Below are 19,597 nucleotides of genomic sequence, written 5' to 3'. Positions count from 1 at the left end.
AGCTTACATAACAGTCGTAGTTTGGAACAGAATCGAGGAAATAACTTGTTTGTTTGTTTTATAAATTTCTTTATTTAGTATAAATTTTACAAAAATATTTACTTATCTAGTGTACATTATAATCCTAGACAGTAACATCTGTTAAATAAGATAGTTTTCTGAGCTAGTTCGCTCACTATAAACTTTAAAAATAAGCAAAGGCCTATAAGTCTTTACTTTTTTTAATTACACTGATGAATGTTTAGTATTACGATATATATATGTAAACACAACATAACTAATTGACTATGCTTGTTTTGGAGAACTCGCATTTATTACATGTAGGTTTATTACATGGAGGAAATAACTGTTACACGACTTACACGATAGCAAACGTTGCCCAGTTTTAGACTTACCACAGAACTATTGTAAATATAAGAATTTCCAATACTTTTTGTCGTAGTACTATTTATTTGGAAGATTTCACAAAACTGTATGCTGGTATCTTGAGCGTTGCTGACGCTGTTCATGATGAATGGCCACCAGATGGAGAGTGGTGGTGATCTGAAAGCAGCAAAAATGTTTTTAGGGTTCCGTAGTCAACTAAGAACCCTTATTGACCGAGCGTTAGCGAAGGTCTCCGTATCAGCTTTAACAAAAATGCCTTCGTATGTCCGAATGTTCTTGTCTGTCTACAGGTCGCATTTCTCAACTGATTCTTGTGAAATTTTATGAGCAGGCTCAAGAATTAAATAGTTTTTAGTTCTTCGTAGTCTTCGTACAAAACTTTGTTTACGAAGCACTTATGGAATCACTTCGGTCTTGGAAATCGGTTAAATGCGTTTTTTTGTCTAAGTATTCAGTTTTCAAAAATGTTACAAAATGGCGGAGCCATGGGGGATCGCGAGGTCTACTCTCTTTTTTCATCTTGGTATTTATCCTGTATACATTCACAGATTTCAGAGCCTAGGTTTCGCTTTCCGACTTTTTCTTCTTGCCTCGCCTGTTGCCTAGAATAGGTGCCTAAAATAGTAGTAGAGACACGTACAACTAGTTGTTCATATGTGGTTTGGGCTGCACGCGTTACAATACTTACACGCAGTAAGCAGGCAGACTAGTCAAAAAGATCAAAATCGTACTCTTGATGTACTTTTTGCTAAACAACGGCGTTGTTTGCTCCCAAATGGAGCGGAAGAAATTTCTCTGCCGCGTCTTGTAGTTGTCTTCGTTTAAAACGATATATTTGACCTGTAAATGTGATAAGTTGATAACAAATTACCATTTACAATAAAAAATTTGGTTTGTCTAATGCTAACTCTGCACCCAATTTGCAGCCACAAAGTTAGGTCTTAGGAGGGTCACTATTAACTTCATGTTTTTTCAAATAGGAATTTGATGTTTATGGTGGCAATTTTACCCTCTGTCGGTTGATAAGTCAGTGCAGAGTTGGCTTGGACTGATCTTCTTAATTTCACTTTATTAAAGAAGAATAAAAACTGTAAATGATTCTGCCGTGAACACCACAGACTTACGTACTTAAATCGACTCTATGTAGTATTAGGTAGGCTGCTATTTTCGTGGGTCGTTCTCTTTCATAAACTTATTGGAAATGTCCTAGAGACTATAGACTCATAGGAAACTTAATACATACCGGATACTCATCCATGGCATTGCCAGTGTTAATTTTATAAAGTTTCTGCATAATGTTCATTCCCATTTCCTGTTCTCCGATGGCAAAGTAGAACTTTGGGCTCTCGAGTGTGAAGAACACGATCAGAAGCATGTTAATACCGCTTATAAGGCCAATGGTCAAAAGGTACAGTCTCCATGGTCGGAATGAGTAGCCCAGAAGTGGCATGTAATATGAGAATGAGCTCATATTTAATATTGGATAAGCCACAGCTGAAAATATTAATAAAATAACATTATCTGCAATAATCATTAATAAGATATTGTTGCAAATTTTATTCCCAGATCAAATAGGTACCGTACCAGCAAAACTGAACCTATCAGAAAATATATCGAAAAGATACGAATAAGAGCCATATTATGTATTTGGTTTATAACATTTGTATATGTGCTAGGTAAACATACCTACTTATCTATACCTACACGTAGCAATAATATAAAGGTGGGCATTTGATTTATGTTTTGGAGGTCTTGTATAGCTTATGGATTATTTCGTACAGTTTTATTTTATCGATTATATTAGATTCAAAATTAAATACTCACGGACATTTAAGCCTTGAAAAGCAAGGACCCCAGCGGCAGCGTACATGAGATAAGTTTGCCTTTTTTGTATACCTGTAGTCTCCCCGATAAGTGTGAAGGCTAACGCGTTCGTTCCTGATGCGCTGAAATATCATATATATATAATTGAAAAACCAGAACGGGATAAAAAACGAGCGAAGAAGAGAGATGGCGCCTTACAAATTTCTAAAAAAGTTTTTGACACGTATCTCGAATACAACGCACGTATGATAAGAAAAAACTGTTTAAATCTATTATCTACATATGAGAATAAAACTAGAACATAAAAACTATCGCTTTCGATGCGTATTTAATTTACAATAAGGAAAAGAAATTTTCATAACAATCTTCATTTTACGACTTCGACGATTTCTCGGCAACTCGACCAAATAATCCGTAAGTTAAAGTAACCTATATTATGTTTGTCATGTTGGTATACAGGTATTTCTGAGTTTTTTTACACGAAGTAAAATAAAAAGTGCTGCCAACCTCAACCTTAGTCCATAGCCCATACGAGTGAATTATGCCATTTATGACATATCAATCAAATTAATATTATCGTATGATTATCGTGTTAATAATTTGTATTTTATTGTTTTAAATTTCTTTATGGGTTATTATTATTCAGATTGATTTTCATGGCTTCGGCAAACATTGTCATTCGTCCAGGGAAAGGGCTGCCGAGATGAGCCAAAAATACAAAGTTATAGAATGGGAGACGCCCGATGGCGAGAGCTATCGCAAGATCGCAAGAAACATGACGTGATCTGGTATCGGAGGCCAGGTGAGTCCTTTGGATCGTTGCGTCACCTTAGCCGTAGTAATGTTAAGATCCAGAAAGGGAAATGGGGACTACCTACATTTGTATGAAAAGGCGATTTATGGGTGGTGGTCGTCCATATTCGTGGCTTAAAGCGGAAAATAATTAATCTAATGAACGTTTTTGCAACTAGGCTTACAACAATAAGTAATAATTTTATGTTAAAACAAGTTTTAAATAAATACCTACGTACGTTATAAGAAATTTTAGAATTAAGTTATCCAAATAACGGCTACCTACTTGACAAATAAGAAATCCTTATCACAGTTATAAACCCTGGCAGGGTTGAATACATAATAATGTCGGTATTTAACTAAACATAAGACAAACTCTTTATTTCATTTACGCGAGCGGAGCTGCGGGCCCGTCTAGTATTAAATAGGTATTTAATAACTTCAGAGAGGCGCGTGAACAAAGAATTTTAGGAAGAGATCGAAGGATACCACTGGCACCCAAAGAAGAAAAAACCGACCAAGTGCGAGTCGGCCTCGCGCCCCAAAGGTTCCGTAACTACACATTTTTTTTATTCATGTGCTCCAGAACCACCTTAAAATTATAAAAAATATATTTGATATTTTCATAAGAAGGCTTTTCATTTGACATAAGAGACTCACGCGTGATCCTAAATTAAGGGTTTTGTTTTATCATTTTGAGGTGAAGATAGTTGTACAAATATAGGTAAGTATGTAGTATAACCAGCTACTTACAAAATTGCCCCTATGAACTTGATGACCGCTAGGTAGACCCAGCTGGTGGAGAAAGCAGCCAGAAGTCCTGCGACGCAGCAGGCGGAGGTGCTGATGATGAGCGCGTACCTACGTCCTCGGGTGTCAGCTATGAAACCCCAGAAGTGTGCACTCACCACGACTCCTGAAAATAGAGATTGCATGCCATATTATATTAGCGAAAGAAGCGAAGATCTTATTGAGCTTTGGTAAAAATGCTTTCGTATGTCCGGAATTCCGGATGTTCTCTACAGGTCACAATTCTCAACCGATTCTCGTCAAATTTTGAGAGCAGGTTCTATAATTGAATATATATTTTTTGTCGATTCAGTTTTTAGATTCGTATCAAAATGGCGGAGCCATACTTTAATGAGTTTTAAGCTACGCTCGCGAGGTCTACAGCTCACAGAGCCACTAGTTTAACTAGGGTCACAAGAACAAGTCAGCTAGGGGCACATTTGCTCATCTAGAAGTATCTCCTATTCTATAGATTGCCTTATGACTTATGATAAGCTTATTATAGTGGTTCGGATCATAATGAAAGCTAAAAGCATAGATGACGTAAATACATTATTTACATTTCTAAAAGTACGATTTCTAGGCGGCTATGTATATGTTACCTAAAATAGGTAAAGAGCCCAATAGTCCTTTCTTGTCCACGTCTAGTTCCAGATCACATTGTGCAGCCGTGGTCACTAAACCAATTGTAAACATCTCTGCCGTAGCCGCCAGCAAGGAGTAAGTAACTATTGCCAGCAGTTTGTAATTGTACTTTCCGACACCTGGAAATGAAGCTTTTTTTTATATAAATTATATAAAGAGCTAACTAGTTCGATTACCCCTTATATCTTTTTTTTTATACAGGGTGTCCTATAAGAGACACGTCACAGTGACACTGGAGGTAGACCAGGCCAAAAGGACCCAAACCAACTTAACATGACCCCAGTAAAAGTGGCACGGTTTTCGAGTTATTGCCAAATTAAGGTTTTTCATGAATTTTGACCGTTTTTAACATTGTTAGTGCCAGTGTGCACTCGGAAAGGTCTCGAAGTTAATTTTTTATGTGTACGGCATCATGAATAGTTAACTAAGATAACAGAATAGGTATTTTATCGATAAACAATGTAAAATGCAAAAAAATACTGTTTTAATCTTGAATTAAATTCACAGCGAAACATTAATTTCGACTTATTGGACACCCTGTATAGCCTATATTGTGTCCCACTGCTGGGCAAAGGCCTCCCCTGCTTTGTGCATGCTCCCGCCAGTCGCCACAGAATGAGTCCAGGTCGTTTCGCCATCTCATTTTTGGTCTGCCTCTGCCTCGGGTGATCTGTGGTGCCCATTCGGTCGCTATTTTGGCCCATCTGTCCGGGTGCATCCGACGTTAAGTCTTAGGTATATCTATCTGGGTATATTTCTTATATATCTATTTGAGTACTTATCTGAGTTATAATTGTTATAAAACTAGTGGCTCTGTGAGCTGTAGACCTCGCGAGCAGAGCTTGAAATAACATGGTGCTAAGAGCTTTAAATACACCGTGTTTTTTTTGATTTCCGTTAATTTCAAGGGTGCATTCCTGAGCTTAAATCAAGTAACTTTCTCAAAGACACCGATGTTCTAATTAAGTCCATTTCGGAGATAATCCATAATTTATTTTTTTACTATAAGGCCTCTACAAGCGTGTACACTTGCCTTAGGGCCGGCTTACATATTGATTAGTGTTTAGAATGAGTTCATACATTTGCTACTAAACTTAAGTACAATCTCGGTCGATTGATGTACGAAATGACATTGATATGTCACAGATTTCAATTGTTTGGTTGAGTTAAATGTAATGCCCGTGTTACAACAACGCTATATGCTACATTTAATTACTTTTTAAACAAAAAAAAAAAACAAAAAAGAAAACAAAAAAAATTTTTTTTTTTTAAAATTAACTATGCCATTTAGTTCTTATAAACGTACTTAACTATACCCCGAAGTTAACGGAATTCAATAAAAACACGGTGTATAGTAAATTAAAGAAAAACAATACGAAATTTATGTGTAAAAAAATACAAAAAGTTATAATATCCCAGCATACAATTACTGGGGATCGAACCCAGACCCTCTGTGCAAACAGAAAAAGCGAACGTTTACAAACTGAGCCAAATAGTTCTTAGATGGGTTGACGAAATTTAGCTACTCCTTCTCAAATTTAAATTAGTTAAAATTAAATATCTAAATACCGCCTAAACCAGCGATAATTTTTTTCTGCATTTTTTGCTATTAACTCTGTAAACATGTTTCAAAAAGAAAAAAGTCTTATGATATCGATACGACTATTTGTTTAGGCGCCAGGTATCACGACTCCGCCATTTTTAAAAATTTCCAAAAACCGGATTGACAAAAAAATTTTATTTAGTCATAAAATTCGGTCACAAAATTTCACGAGAATCGGTTAAGAATTGCGACCTGTAGAGGAGAACATCCGGACATACGAAAGCAAAATGCCCGAGTCAAAACGTAGACCTTCGCTTCGCTTCGGTCAATTATAGCTTAGTTCGTTTCATGGTATCCTTCGGTATTCTTGTAATCTACCTTCATGTCAGCCGTGCGAAGCTCGATATTCGATTTAGGCAGAATTGTGCTTAACTGCGCGGTAGCCATAGTCAAAAGAGTGAAGTAAAGTGATAGCTTAGTTAAACACATGTATAGCCTGTTTAAGACAGACAACACAAGTCTAGTCTTACAACCATGTTAGTGTCCTTGAGACGAAAGGTGACGTAGCGGGTCGACATTCGGGAAAGCCAATATTTGTTTGATGGGCAGAATTATTAGTTTTGAACGCTGTTTGGCAAACATACAAGAGTACAAATTAATTTTAGATAAAATTTTAATAACCAAGACCTATACTTTATAATTCGTAATAAAAATTACATTTGTCACTTATTTCCTAAACCTATGCCATAATTGCTGAAATTAAGGGTTGAGTCATTGTCCTGTTTCCACATTTTTTTGTATTTGCTTAAGCGCTACTTGCAGTTTCATGCGTTCTTCCGAATGTAAGTTACGCACACGCTAGCGAATATGTCAGTGTAAGACTTATGTTAAGGCTACTGAGGAGTCGGGAAATGGCGGTTGAAAGGTTGGTGGTTAGAGTGGTAGGTACCTATTTATTTATATTTAATAGATCCAACGTGTTTGTCTACCTACACGCGTAGAAAGGCTAGGGTCCCATTAAGAGTTACCTCTCAGAAATGCATTTTTTTTTAACTACATGAAAACTTAGAGCACACTGTAGCTGCAGTAGCCTTTCAGTACCTAACTTTCCCCTCTGTCAAAAACCTTGCACAATGTGCAAAAAATCGTATAAAGACATTTCCAGGTGTTTATATGCGTCAAATTTTTGTTTAATTGCGCGTGTGTCTTTTCGTGTTTCGACATAGATCTTTATTGCATGTATGAGCAATCTTCTGCATGTGTTATTTCTTCACCTCCCCTGAAATTCGGCAGACATTTTTGTACGCAATTACGACATAAAAGGCTACTCCAGTTATTATATGCTTTAAGCATGAAAAAAGTTAAATATACCTTAAACTCATTTATCCCGATAAACCACTTGACGACTCGTTTCCACTTTAATTTTTTTTTATTTTTTTTTATTAATTAAGATAACCTTTAAATATCGGTCATCATATTATTAATAATCTGCAGCCAAACCAAGCCTGCCATTAATATATGTGTCATTAAAAAAAAACAGTCTTAGGGACCCGTATAAATTTATATTTAACATATTGAAGTAATCTATGGGTATAATAAACTTACCTACCAATAATATTCAGCGCGTCTTCAAATGGAGTCTTGTTATTTTCACTAACACTAATGCCATTGCATGAATTAACATCAGGTTTTATTTCACATATACTTTCACTTTTTACACTGCTTTCGTTTTCCATGTTTCAAAAGTATATTTTTATATTTAATGTACGACGGCCTGACGATGAGTGATATGGAAGAGAAGAGAAGTGATAGTTTTCGTCTTTTTTAAAGTAGGTATACATTTTAATATAGGTACTCCTATCTTGGTTAAATATTGCAACATGGATTGTGTAGGTACCGTCATTGGTAGAGATGATACTATAGTTATCGTAACAAATATGGACCATGTTTATACATAATGTGAGAATGGTTTATATTTATTTTAATTGACGCTAGTCACGAGGCCTGTAATAAATCGCTTGCCCATGGCACATAACAGCGCGAGCGTAGCGTGATCTGAGAGGCCCTTTTCAACGTGTATCCCCAAGGTAATAAAAAGGTTGACTTTGCGAGGCCTCTCTGAGTGCGAGGCCGTGGGCGACGGCCCCATTCGCCCACGCCTAGCTACGCCACTGTGCGAGCGCAAATAATCGATCGTTTCAGCAAACTATAACTAATGCAAGAGTTATCTTAATTAATAACAAAGCTTTAATTATAACGTGCCTAAATTGAGAATAAAGTTGGTACCAAACTGTACCAAACGACGTACCGTAAGTAAAGTTTAGTAAATCTATAAAAGGGGACCTTCCCTAAGATTAAGTAAAGAAAATTTGTGAACTTTAATGTTTATAAAAAACATTTAATAATCGCTATTTGCATACTTCTTACACATGATCAAACACTCGTTTGTAAAGTTATCGTATGATTTTTATTAAATCACACATGAATTTTGGTTATTTTTTTGTAACTTTATTTTCAAATTAACTTGTATAAATTGGAGCATCATAATAACTAAGTAATTAAAATAATGTATGCATTGTACCTACCTAATTTGTACTCTTTTGGCATAATAAAACATTTATAAATAATATAACTCATAATGAAAAATCAGGGTCCAATTTAGTAATTACAGAAAAAATGGCGTAAAAAATACGTGTCATGAAAGTATCTGTGTTTTTTATTTTTATTTTAGTGGGTCGATTCCTGGGTGAAGGAAGCGTTTTTATTTAATCTTTAAATGCAGTTTCATTACTTTACGAAAATAAAGGAACGTTTCTTTAAAGTGAAATTTGCTATCTCCATTATTTAGAGTACTTACCCTCCAGATGGTATTAGAAAATGCCACCAAGTATATTGCATCATGCCATCTCTATACAATTTATAACCGTAAATCGCAAAATGTCCCCAAATTGGATTGAGATGGCATTTGTCACCGTACCCAAGCTGTTTGAAAAATACTATGCTAACTTTTTTATATCACGGCGGTCGCAAATCCGCCTGATGTTAAGCGGCCACCACAGCTTATGAGCGCTTGCAGGCGTGTTAGTGATTACACGCGTATTGCCGACCCTTTAAGCTTAGAAGGATTCATTGTGATGACTGCTTAAATTGACTCACCCTAAAAAGGACAAAGCATACCGTGAGGATAACGTGACGTCATCCAAGTATTTCATGCTTCAAGCATAATATTATGCGCATTTGCTCCATAGATTACCTATTCATTTCATCATCTAAAATTACCCGTTTATTGTGACGACAAATCTATTTTTAGAGAAACCACAGTATTTACCCATATTTTATCATCTTCTTATCATTGTCGTAACGTGTTATACATTTCACTGCATTAATTATGACGAGAAAAATAGCGTCTGTAGAAGGTATCATACAGATTTTTAAAATTTTGAAGATATACAGAATGTTTTGTTCAGTCCTACTCTGGAAGGTTAATCTATAGGTTATACTGAACGACATTCAAGATAAAAAAAAAATATTTATTTACCAACACAAAAAAACAATGAATGGCAAGTGTAATAAAAAATCAGGTAGAATTTAGAAATATTTGTGTAGTAAAATCGATGGGACTCAGCGAGACCGCTGATTTTCAGTCCCCAACCAAAAAACTTAAAGCTAATTCTTAACTAAGTTATTTAATAACTAACCTAACTAACTACCCAGACGTATAGTTCGCTGCCAATGCGATGTTGTTGGAGAGGAGGCGTAAAGCCAGGAAATTATAAAGAAATAATAGTTTATTGTGCAACGAGGGGGATAAGTGGAATATTGGAAACGAGGTCTTTAGATTCACGACAGGAGATCTATATGGGTACCAAGTTCTAGTTCACTTGGGATGTAATTAAAGTTCAGGATATGACTTTGCTAGTTTTTACGAGTACGTACAGGCTATATTAAGTATATTTGTGTATGTTACTTTTCTAAAGTTTAGTTTGTTGGTATAAAAACTAGCCAAGACAAATCCTGAACTTTAATTACATCCCAAGTGAACTAGAACTTCGCACTCATATAGATCTCAATTCGGTGTACCCTTATTTTACCGCCAAATTTTTTGCAGAATTTTGTTATACAGAAAATTATTCATAGAATAATCGAATCGCACATTTTTGTTACAATTAATTCTGTTTCTTCGATTATTCATTTCAAAGAAACATATTTTGTCACTTGAGTAAAATTCAGAATATTAATTCAAAGATTATTAAATAAAATAAAAGACTGACTGTAGAATTATTATTCATTGGATATTATTTATGCGACACTACAGTTCACAGAATATTAATTTCTAAAATTATTATTTTACTAAATTACCTTTCACATACTCGTAGTATTTATTGAAATTGCTAATAAAGGAGTTTAGGTAACTTCAGAGCTGCAACCCCTGAGAAAACGAACCGTTGCTGGAAAAGTGGGTTAGGTTAGGTTAGAACTGCGACCCCCAAGAAAACGAACTGTTGCCAGAAAAGCGGGTTAGGTTAGGTTAGAACTGCGACCCCCAAAAAAACTAACTTATTTCATAAAAGTGGGTTAGGTTAGGTTAGAACTGCGACCCCTTAGAAAACGAACCGTTGCCAGAAAAGTGGGTTAGGTTAGGTTAGAACTGCGACCCCCAAGAAAACGAACTGTTGCCAGAAAAGTGGGTTAGGTTAGAACGGCAACCCCTAAGAACGAATTCCTTCCGTAGACAAGCAGATTGCGTTAAATTAACGACTCTGTATATTAAATTTTGTTGAACCGTATTTATAAGAAGTGACTTTTCTACAGATCGATGATTCTGTGAAATGAAATTACATGAACAAATTGTTCTTGAAACAAAACTGATGTTTTTTATTTTTTTGGTGAAACATAACTAATCCAAACTGAAATTATTTGAAGTAAATATTCTATGTAAAGATTATTTTGCGATTTGAAATTACTTGAAACATTTTCTGTGAAACGAAAATCTGCAGAAAAATCGCCGGCAAAACAAAGGTAAACCCTCAATTCTTTTGCCGGCGAAGTCAACAACGACTCAACGACGCATATACTTAATATTGAACTTGGCTCTCATTTCATATTTATGTTTTTGATGGGATATTATTACTTGTACATTAATTATTACTATTAGGTATTCATCATAGTTGATTTCGAAAGTAAAATAAACTATTGCTATTTCATATTAGATAGGCGCTTATTAGTGTGTAAATACGGATTCTAGTTAGCCTTAAGGGACTAAATAAATGAACCAAATTTCATACGTTTATGTTTAATAGATATTGAGATACGTAGGCGTTAAAAGTGGCTCCAAATGGTTCTTATAAATAACACACGGCAGTTTTCTTGAGAACTTGGCTTGACACGCTCCCGCGTGTCTAGACTTAAGGGGCCGGTATATGACGTTTTCGATTTAGACCTCACTTTGTAACCATAATTTGTTCAATAAATGTTTGATAATTGCATAAAATTACACGTAAATTTGTTCACGAAGAAACCGTGTACCGACTCTTCATGCCATTGTATTTTTAATTTGCTGTTATTCTCTACAAATCGGCACTAAAAGTATCAAAAAATCAAAATATGGAGTTCCGTTTGAGACGGAAGCAAAACAAATTTGTCTTTGACAGTAATTGAATTATTGTATGATTCTGAAAGCTAGATAATTCAGCTACCAATTTATTATCGATTTATATTTTTACTCACAAAGACAACACAGAAATTCAATCTCAAATGTAAACTTTCGAACAATTTCCATACATTGACGACATCACTCAAAATTCTTCTTCAAGTCAGATGCCCGTTGGGGCTACACCGGAGCACACGTGTACTTCTTCAAATTAAAATGACAGCTTGATTTTCTTGCTTTTGACAATTATATTGACATTAAATCATATACGCACACGAGAAAGTATACCAGTAGATAAATTGTATTTCATAAAATAGGGTACATAAATATCAGCTCGCGTCTCATTTAAATTTGATTTGCTGTTATAATGGTTGAAAACCGCAGTAAACTATCTTAAAACAATACGATTACATCGAATTTAAGTATTATGTTCCTTCAAAACTCGCTTAAAATGAAAAAAGTTTAAAGACTCATCTTTACTGATTGGAGTGATTGGGATCAATTTTTATTATGCTGGTATCATTTTGCGTCAGTTTAAAAACGTATTTGACTTCTGTACGTCAATGAATTTTGATGACAATTGTAATCTTGTATTATATTATAGAACTTTTATCTTAAAATAATGCCTATTAACAGGAAGAGTTATGTAATTCGTATAAGTAATACTTGAAAGTCTTGTACCTAGATCTGTAATACCATGGATTGCGACGAATAAATGATAATGATTATGCGGTTCATTCCGTCTATATGTATAATGCGTGTACCTGCTGTTCTCTGAAAATCTTCAAGAAAAAATAACGGCTAGACCAGCACTAAGTACTAGCGAGTTTTTGCGGCTTTGGAGACCGAGATGAAGCTTACAGGCCAATAGCGCTCTAGTTATTGTTATGTATACCTATGTATCGAATGTTTTATAAATTACCTATAAAAAGCAATGTTTTATTTCGATTAGGTCTACATTTTGTGCATATTGCATAACTGAAGTATTTTCGTACTAAACTTGAAACTTTCGTTAAAACTAAATAAAATAATTATTCCAAATGTACAGTCGCCTGCAATTTATGTTACACAACGAAGGCCGCAAAAATATCTGACACGATCTTATTTATAGAACCATAAGACCATGTCACATATTTTTGCGGCCTTCGAAGAGTAGGTACCGTCATTATCACCAACTTTGCCCGCTTATTTTTTAAAACGAATTTCTCAAAAAACATCACATCATATGACTTTTTTTGCTCAGCACGTCCATTGTGATCAAACGCATCAGTTTATTTGAAAAAAAAAATTTTATCGTGTTTTTACTCATTTTTTTGCGTTTTAGAGGGCGGGCAAAGATATCCGGGGTTTTCGCCAACATTGCCCACGTCAATTTGGTATTCAAATACAGCTCGTATGATGATGATGTCTAAGGATCACTTAAAGGTTTTGGGCAATCCTACCATTCCCTGTTAATAACTTAGCGATAAGTGTAAAAACTTTAAAATAAATTTGCTGGGCAATGTTGCCTACCCGTTTTTGCCCATTTCCAAATAAGGCTCGCCTAAGCATTTTACAAAGGCTAGGGTTGTCACTTTTGAGAAAATCTGTTACAATAGTTTAATGGCCAAAAATATGATTTTTGTTGTGTTTTTCATTCGTTAACCGGATAAAACATCTAAATAAAGGATAATAAGACAAATTAAATACAGTATATATTTATAAGTTTATTTTAGTGTACAAACATAACCTTCTTTTACTTGCGAAGTTGGGTAAATTAGATGAAAGTGACAACCCTAATCCGTTTTTGGTGGTGGGCAATGTTGGTATAGATGCCAAATTACCGGATTACTTTGCCCACCGCTAAAACTTTTGTGTATTTAGGCCTTTTTAGTTTAAATCTCAATAGACATAATCTATGCTTCATGTGTTATAACTCAAACCCGGAAATATTTGTCAAAGGGTTCTCAATTTTTTCTACTTGCATTCATTATTTATCAATTTTTTGCCCGCCGAAATATACCCTATATTAGACAACTCGCTCAAACTCTAAATTCCCAAGTCAAGTTATGCACAAGTTTGGTATATAGTTTTGTCAGAAATATAACCTATTTTCTACTAAAAATAGCAGGGTGGCCATAACTATTATATTTTTTTCTACATTAACGAATTTGTTTAAAATTGTCGTTTTGGGCAAAGTTTCCCTGGAGGCAAAGTTGGCGCTAATGACGTAACATATTATTGCAGGTGACTGTACATAAATGTTTCGGTGATTTTGAGATTATTTTCCAGGTTAGTTTACTAACAATCAAGTTATGCAGATACCGATTTCGTGAACGTATAAGTAGTAAGGTACCGCTATTGTTTAGCGATACCGATTATTTTTTAAGGCAAAACTATACCGTTGAAATATAAAGATATTAAAATTACAGCAGGGACAACCATTTTTTATAGGTGTACCTAAACCATCATTGGCCGAGCGTTAGCAAAGGCCTCCGTTTCAGCTTGGGCAAAAATGCTTTTGTATGTTCTCCTTTGCAGATCACATTTCTCAACTGATTCTCGTGAAAATTTGTAAGCAGGTTCAATAGAACTATTCTGTTTCGCTTTATCCGCCAAAATGGAATTGCCACCCTGCTGAAACTTTATTTATTTAAATTCCTATTGAATGGATTTTGCACCTTATGAAAAACCGTATAGAGTAGTAAATAACATTTTACATCTGACTTAATGACATCTTGTTTTATTCGCTTTAATTGTACAAAACGCGTATCTCGACAAGCAATATTAGGTAGTAAAACAGTCAACAATCAAATTAATTAAATAGGTAAGTACGTCACGTGTGACATGAACAGACAAGGAAAGCAAGATTAAATGCATTGTTTCTCTTTCATCTTTCAATAAAACGCTTTTACCCTCAAAGGAGGCTAGTGGTCAATACTAAACTAAAAGTCCAATCTTAAAAAAACATGATGGGTCACTGACCTGTCCCAGTAAAGTGAGGTAGTGTGCGTGAAGTGCGCTTGTGTGTGAAATGGGGTAAATTGACAGAATCTGAAATTTTACCCACCGCTACCGTCGCCTTAAAGTAGGTATTTGGGAAAAATCTTTCGTTTCGTGTTTACCTGTATGTGATAATTAATTGAAAGTTTGTACGGAACTCTCGGTGAGCGAGTTAAACAAACTCGTGCTTGACCGGTTTTAGTATCGATTCAACTTTAACCTTTTAAGGTTTTGGTTGGAGTCTGCCCTTAAGAGTTATATGCCAAATATAGTTTAGTTTCCGTGTGAATTAATTATCTTCTAGCGTTTGGCCCTTGATTAAAACGTGTAAAAATTGATCATCTTCATCATCAATTTTTGATGATGACCTACCTAAGCATAAGCCTACATAAGCAATACCTAAGTGAATATTATAGTTCTTTGATTATAGTGAAACAAAGCAAACGAGGTAAGTTTAACAAATAAGCGATAATAATTATTGTGATAACGTGCTGGTACTGGTAAACATGTCTAGAGTCTGTGCGGAAAGAGAAGAGTCGCGGAATGTATGGGGCCCAATACATTCCACGACTCTTTTCTTTCCGCACAGACTCTGGTATGTATTTAAAAAAAAGAAATGTGAATTTTATTTCATACATTTACCAAAATGGAGGCACTGGTCGTGAGAACTGTTATGGAATAACATAATTTGTAATGGTATTAAATTATTGTTCCTAAATCAATTATGTAAAGGATTGTTTTATTTCAGGACTTTTACAACAAAATAAAAACACTACGAAAACTTATAAATAAAAAATTTGCCCTAAATCGTGGTCTGTAGGTAGGGTGCCCAGAAGGCTGGCCGCATTGCCCCGCTGGATAGCAATGCTGATCCTTTGGGCAAAATATTGGCCAGCCCTCTGGTCACCGGAGGCCTCTATGAGGCGCTTTGACAGCTCCTCCATAGAGGCGACGCGCGCTAGGTCCCCACGGCCCCAGGGTTTCCACTCCAAACGCCGCAAATATGTAGCTACTACCTAGTGTGACATATTTGCGGCGTTTGAGGCTTTCGGCCGAGGTTGCGGCCGCACCAGCGCCAACTTTGGTGCCTGGAATATGGGACGGCGCCAGGGTATCTACGCACGTAGCGTCCCAGACAAGTGGCCGTCCCATACTCCAAGGCACCAGCGTCATTCCGTCAGGCCTCTTGCCATCGACCCTGGCCAGACCGTTGGGCTCGAGGACTGCCGGTATCTTGGCACTGACAAGGGCCCTTCGGATGACGTCGTTGAGGCTGGCGTGGCGGGAGATCCTTCCAGCGCTACGGCTGCATGAGAGGCCGTGGTGGCCCAGATTATCAACCATATCTCCGCATTGGCACCGGTGGGGCATGTTTGTTGGTGCCCCTAGTCTGATACATGTGGCCAAATGACTGTTCCTATATTTTAGACATACGCACCAAATAATTGTAAATACAAAAAATAATGTGGCCCGCTGTAGCAAAATAATAGTGTCATCATATATATCCCAACTAGCAAAATAGTCGTATAAGAATTGATTTACTCAGCCTGTAATCGTATAACAGCCGAGTTACGGTTGTTGAAGCACCAATATATCGTATAATAGCGGTTAACTCGACTATTTAGCAATTTTCGCTAATTAGTGCTATAATCATGTCGTATAACGTTTATAGCACTATCTTATAGCACTTTTATTCCACCTTTTAATAAATGCTGAGTTAGCGCTACTAAATCACTTTTATTCAGCATAATTGTTCTATTAAAATCATATAACAGCTATAGATTAGCTAATTGTCTGAATAAGGCGCTTTAATACAACTGTTACTTAACTCTCTTCTCTGTTGCTATAAAAGCCTATTAAAAGCAATCAAATAACCATTTGGCAACAATGCTGCTGTAACAGCGCGCTTATATCATAATTCGGGTAATGGGGTTCAAACCGCTGTTATAGGAGCTGAAGTGTATTTACAGGTTTTATTCAAAATGTATTCAGCTTAGAGTACTTTTAAAGAGTTTTGAACTACATTAACAGCACAAGTTAGCCATGTTGACGTTTCAATATAGTCCGGTGGCCAACTGCATGAAACCCTACCTGACAAAAAAATAGAATAATCCTACTCTGTAGGGGTAGCTGACTTTTAGTAGTATCAACTGTTCTTGGTCGGCCGCGGCTTAATTTGGAAAATTTTGCGCTAATGGCAAAGTAGTGGCACAAAAATTCATAAAAAAAACCCCATCGTATAATAGAATGAAACTTGCATGGTGGGATAGCTGCCTTTGAGGACAGCAAAACAAAACTGGTCAGCTACATCCTGTGTTGGCAGGTTCTTGTGTCCGACCGAATTTGTGGTACCACGTGACAGCTACAATTTACCTCATCGAAAAATAGAATCAAAACAACTGATTGTAATACTTACATTAAATTTGTTGACATATGTCTTGGTCGGCCTCACCTTAGCCTGACATCGTTTTCAGTCCGTCCGCATTAAAAAAAAAGTCAATGGCAGCTATCCTACCATACAAGTGACATTCTATTTTTCGATGAGGTAAATTGTAGCTCACTTGGTACCACAAATTCGGTCGGACACAGGAACCTGCCAACACAGGATGTAGCTGACCACTTTTGTTTTTTTGATGAATATTTGTACCACTTTTTTGCCATTTGCGCAAAATTTGCCAAGTTAAGCCACGGCCGACCAAGAGCAGTTGAAGCTGCTAAAAGTCAGCTACCCCTACGGAGTAGGATTTTTCAATTTTTTTATCAGGTAGGGTTTCATGCAGTCGGCCATCGGACTATAAATCCATAAACATGGCGACATCATGTGCTATAAGTGTAGCAGTAAACGCAGTTACTCGACTTATAGTCGAATTAATGAGATATAACAGAAACTAGATCGTGTAAGCAAATTTTTACTTATTTTTATTAATATTTTTTTATTGAAATTTAAGAAAATAGGCGGCCCATGAATATATATGAACCAGTGCCTTTGGTTTTATCAATAAAGTATTTTTCGCGCTGGGTTTTACTGTATTACGTGTACTTACAGACAGTAAAAACTTATGTACACAATCACGGTAAAAATAAATGTCATGGATGACAGCAGTAAAAAATACTTAAGTACCTTTTTGTTTTATTAGACACGTGAAGACGATTAGGCCTCAAACTTAATCAAATAATTGAAATATAATCGCTTACCTGAGATCGTTTTTAGCACATATTAGTTGAATAAAAGCATTTACTGCACTCTTACACATTAGATAAAATAAAATATACATTATTAGGTACATTAGATACTATTAAAGACACCTAATTAGTACTAGTTCAGTTACTTTCTTCCTAATTTGTTTATTGGTTATCAATGGCAATTATTTAACAGTCGTCAATTATTTAATTATTCGTATGTTATACACACTGTATATAACTTTAATATATTACTTATAAAACTCTAAATATCACCTTTTCATGTTAATTTTACTGGCACGTTATTATTATTAATACCATAATTATCATACCTCGCAAAACTCGTTACTGTGTCTAAACAGATCTCTTTACAGATTATCGAAGATAGTAAACATTGAAGCAGTAATTGCCGCATATCATGGTTACGTTGGGTCAACCCTCCGCTATGGTCTTATATATTGGGGGAATTCAACCAACAGGGAGATCGTATTCAAAGCACAAAAACGATGTATAAGATCAATGTGTGGTCTGCATCAATTAGATAGCTGTGTTCCGTATTTTAAAAAACTTAATCTGTTGACTCTACCGTGCCTCTTCATATTTGAAACTGCTGTTTTTGTAAAAACAAATCTGCATTTATTTAAATAAGTGTCACAGATATTTAACAGAGATACCTACCGTGCTGACAACCTTTGTACAGTATTTTCTCGTACTGCATTAATGCGGAAAAGTGTGTCTTGTCTGGCGAGCAAGATCTTTAACAAAATTCCTATAGCTCTAAGAATGAAACCATTGCACTTGTTTAAAAATGACTTGAAATGATTTATTAATTTCTAAGTGCTATTATTCGTTGCCAGAGTTTCTTGGTGACACTTTAAATTAGCTTGTAAGTAATTGGTGAATAGAAGTATTGTATATATATGCATGACTCATTGACATAAAAATATGAATAGATTTTAATAAATAATTATGAATTTGTTTCATTTATTCGTATGGCAAAAATACAATCGTTCATAATATGATATACGAGTATAGTATATTATAGCAGTACGCCCAATTGCTGGATCCATTGGGTGACATTGTTGTCTAGGGTGAACAAGTCCCCGGGGTTGCCCTGGTATTTGGTGAGTGGGCATTCGCGGATAATGTGGTCCATGCTCTGCACCGCAGCCCCGCATTCGCATGCTGGCGACTCTCTCCAGCCACATCTGTGCAGGAACTCACGACTTCTACCCCAACCCGTTCGTAGGCGATTTAACTGGCACCAATTTCGTCTGGGTAGTGAGAAGCCTGCTGGTTTTTCTAGAGGGTCGATGTTTGTCATTAGGTTGGCGGGCAAGTTCTCGTTCCATTCGTGGGCCCATCTCTCATTAACGTCGAAGGAGGTGTTTAAGAGTATCGAGGCAGTCTTATGTGGCGGTTGACGTGAAATCAGCCGGTTGGGTGGAGGGTTCTTGAGATCGTCGTAGGCGGGTAGATTTGGGTTGGCCAGAATCTTCTGAGCTTCTCGGACCAAAGCATGTTGCCTTCTTAAGTGCGGAGGAGCTATGTGGCTCAGCACAGGTAGCCACTCTATGGGGGTGCTCTTGATGGTTCCTGTTATGCATCTCATAGCTTGTCTCAGTTGCACATCCACCCGATGCACATGCGCACTGTTGAGCCACACCGGCGCGCAGTACTCTGCTGTTGAGTACACCAAGCTGAGGCAGGTGGTTCGAAGGACATCAGCATTTGCTCCCCAAGTAGTACCCGATAGCTTGTGCAGGATATTATTTCGGGCTTGGAGTTTCTTACCCAGCTTTTCT

The 19,597-nt window shown here is 36.2% G+C and overlaps 1 protein-coding gene across 2 annotated transcripts; it reads right to left on the bottom strand.

Moving 5' to 3' along the window:
* Positions 1-300: 300 nt before the first annotated feature.
* LOC134794033 (synaptic vesicle glycoprotein 2C-like) lies at positions 301-7,801 on the bottom strand. Of its 2 annotated transcripts, none has more exons than XM_063765736.1 (7): positions 7,590-7,801; positions 4,395-4,556; positions 3,757-3,919; positions 2,212-2,333; positions 1,631-1,881; positions 1,076-1,227; positions 301-543 (listed from the first exon to the last, which is right to left on the bottom strand). In XM_063765736.1, the coding sequence occupies exons 1-7, from the start codon at positions 7,714-7,716 to the stop codon at positions 330-332; spliced, it is 1,191 nt and encodes a 396-aa protein (XP_063621806.1). In that variant the 5' UTR covers positions 7,717-7,801; the 3' UTR covers positions 301-329. The 2 variants fall into 2 exon arrangements, with proteins under 2 accessions (XP_063621806.1, XP_063621807.1); XM_063765737.1 differs by having other exon boundaries at positions 446-543; positions 1,067-1,227; positions 7,590-7,800.
* Positions 7,802-19,597: the final 11,796 nt, after the last annotated feature.

This window comes from Cydia splendana, chromosome 9 (assembly GCF_910591565.1).
Source record: "Cydia splendana chromosome 9, ilCydSple1.2, whole genome shotgun sequence".
NCBI classification, from domain to species: Eukaryota; Metazoa; Arthropoda; class Insecta; order Lepidoptera; family Tortricidae; genus Cydia; species Cydia splendana.
The sequence above is the reverse complement of the archived record's forward strand: the minus strand, read 5'-3'. Positions and strand labels throughout refer to the sequence as shown.